This window comes from Fukomys damarensis, unplaced genomic scaffold (assembly GCF_012274545.1).
Source record: "Fukomys damarensis isolate Sample0158 unplaced genomic scaffold, DMR_v1.0_HiC HiC_scaffold_1, whole genome shotgun sequence".
Classification (NCBI taxonomy): domain Eukaryota; kingdom Metazoa; phylum Chordata; class Mammalia; order Rodentia; family Bathyergidae; genus Fukomys; species Fukomys damarensis.
The window spans coordinates 62,104,193-62,106,902 of record NW_022900913.1 but is presented as its reverse complement, the minus strand read 5'-3'; the positions used below and the strand labels follow the sequence as shown (position 1 = coordinate 62,106,902).

The 2,710-nt window shown below is 40.9% G+C and overlaps 1 protein-coding gene across 1 annotated transcript in view; it reads right to left on the bottom strand.

The window, feature by feature from the left end:
• Positions 1 to 2,071, bottom strand: part of Thbs4 (thrombospondin 4) — a 47,834-nt gene extending 45,763 nt beyond the window's left edge. Inside the window, exons 1-2 of the mRNA XM_010604178.2 lie at positions 1,996 to 2,071; positions 861 to 983 (exon numbers count right to left, since the gene is read on the bottom strand). Of these exons, the coding sequence (XP_010602480.1) occupies positions 861 to 983; positions 1,996 to 2,071 (199 nt within the window). The remainder of the gene's footprint in view (positions 1 to 860; positions 984 to 1,995) is intronic.
• Between the last annotated feature and the right edge of the window lie 639 nt (positions 2,072 to 2,710).

The window sequence follows — 2,710 nt, the reverse complement described above, 5'->3', positions numbered from 1 at the left end:
TTTTGGGGGTGAAAGATCGTTCATTGGCCTGAAGATATTACGGAGTAGATGATTGTTATTATGAGTAATATAGATGCTGTTGCTTGGGTTAAGAAATATTTAGTTGGCCCGGATCCCCCTAGCCCAGAGCGTGGGAGCCGGGAAGGCTCGGGCGCAGCCTGGTGGGCTTCCGGGGGCTGTGAAGACTAGCGAGGGTTGCGGGCCGGCGGCGCCGCCTGGAAGCTGGGCTTCCTCAGCCCCTTTCCTCTGAATCTCCTGTTTTCTAAAGAGCCCACCTCCTGGTCAGGTTTCTGGCGCCCCCTCGGTCCCTCTGACGGGATCTTGAAGTCCAGGACAGTTCTGTCCCCTCGAGTGGTCCAAAGAGCCACGGGCCTCTCATATTTCTTCACTCATTTCTTTATTGGTGAATACATTTTTTAAAATCAAGTTGTAGTTTGACAGTGTTAGTGTTTTTGATGAACACAAAGAATCCGTCCGTCCATCTCAAGGACAGAGCTGTATATAGGATGGTAGGGCTGTGCTACATGAATTGTTTCCAAACACCCGGGCTGTCCACCTCTATTCCCTGCCCCCTAAGATTCCATGTGACAGATTAAGGTGTGGAGCCAGGACTGGAAAGCGGTAGAAAGAACAAAAGTAGTGGTCCTCCTAGGCACGGGCTTCTGAGAATAGTGCAGACTAATGGGAAGAAGCAATATGTTCCTTCTGTAACAATCTCGACTAACGAAGAGGATCCAGTGGAGTATTTCTACCCTATCTTTTATAAACAGTGCCTTTTCGAAGTTTCAGAAGCTATTTGCCACCAACCTAAAAGGCTAACCCACCTTCTTATGTCAAATTCGTGTGGGATCAGTCCTCACCGAGTATGATTTCATTTGCAGCTGGTGGTTTACAGGTGTGAGTTATCTTCAGAGCTGTCTTCGGCCTGGGGTCATGTACAGGTGTATCCAGGCCTCCTTTAACGTCATGATACACGAACACCGCTAGATGGGATGGATCACTGTATAGCTACTGATACGAGAACATTGAAGAGACACAAGAAGGTTGTGTGTACGTGTTTCCATACAACCTGACTGTAATTAATGAGATGGACTAAATGTGGGAATCTGCAGGTCCCCGGGTTTTATCCCCAACACTGACCTGGGCTGGAGTGGAATCCAGGTTCCCAAATTAAGCTTCAAGCAGAGTAGTTTTGCATTTATATGTTATATACAGTGGGCTTCAGAGTAAGATATTCTTTGAAGAGAGTATTTGCATATTCTGTGGCTCATGGCTGATGGGTATTTCTATTCTTTGGGAAGCATTAGAAAACACAGATAGGTACCTTTAAGGAACAAGGAAAACCAAATACCAAAAGGAACAATAACCACAGTATATAGTGTTGCACCAAGCTTACTCTGAGCAGTAGATAAGACCACTCTGTAAATGAGTCACTGGAGAGGACTCACAGATGCCTGTGTGAGTTCTTGTATGTTGTGGATATTGCCTGCTTGCTCTCACATGAGTTCTCCTTCCCCCTGCGTGCCCGTCAGAAGTGTGGATGAAACAGGACATAACAGAGCGATAAGAAGGTAGAAGGTACAACTGAGTAAGCATCTTTGTGACTCTTTGTTTATCATCCTTACTATGGTTCTAGCCTCTGCCCTGTCACCTCTTGTCCCTCCAGCCACTGCCTCACAGTTCCTGTTTGACTTCTTGGTTCTTCTATCATTTACGTAACCATTTCTCTGTGTGGAATTTCTCCTATTATAAATACCGAGAGTAGTTTTCTGTTTTCTCTATATATGTAAGTAGATCTAAACTATAAGTTATTTAAAGGTAGATACCATTTTTTTTAGTCATCTTTGCTAGGAATCCCCAATTCCTAGTATATTACTAGTAAAATAGCTCATATAGAGTGGGCACACAATAAATTTCAGTTGGACTAGATGATTACTAAATGTAATGGAGAAACAGATGAATCAAATGACTGTCTGCCAGACTAACAGAATTTACCATTTAGTTTTGCTTCCAGAGAATCTGCATTTTTATACAGCCAGGCTTGGGGAGTCTCAGCAAGCTTTGTCTTCATGTCAGAATCAAAAGGAAATTTGATTACAATAAAATTTATTAAATTGGCTATGAAATTTATGTTCAAGGAGATGAAAGAGTTCATCAGTTTTATCTCTGTGCCATCTCAATGTATCTGTGGTTGAACTTACACTGAGTTTTATTTTACTAATTTTAATAATATATTGATTTATTTAATTTTTTGAGACTATAAGATTATCTCATTTATTTTTGTAATACCAATTTCAACTATAGTGCCCAGTACTTAATAGCAACTAGGTCATGAAATTGACTTGCTATCTTTTTTTTTTTTTTTTTTAAGTACTGTAAACTTGGATAAGAACTACTGTGATGTCAGTGATCCATGTGTAGGTGTGGTAGGTTGAAAAACATAGCTGGCTTGCCCAGCAGCATTTCTTTTTTAATTTTTATTTTTATCACTACATGTTTTCAGTATATAATGATTACATTCGTATGTAACACATCTTAATTCTTTTTTATTCTCTTCCCTTCACTCCTTCCCTATCCTCTCTTGGTTTCTTTTTTTCCCTTTTGAAAAAAAAATCTATCTCCCTATTTCTTCTTAGCTACATCCACAGCCCTTTCTTTATTTTAACACAAGATCTCACTAAGTCACTAAATTGCCCAGACTGGGCTTCAG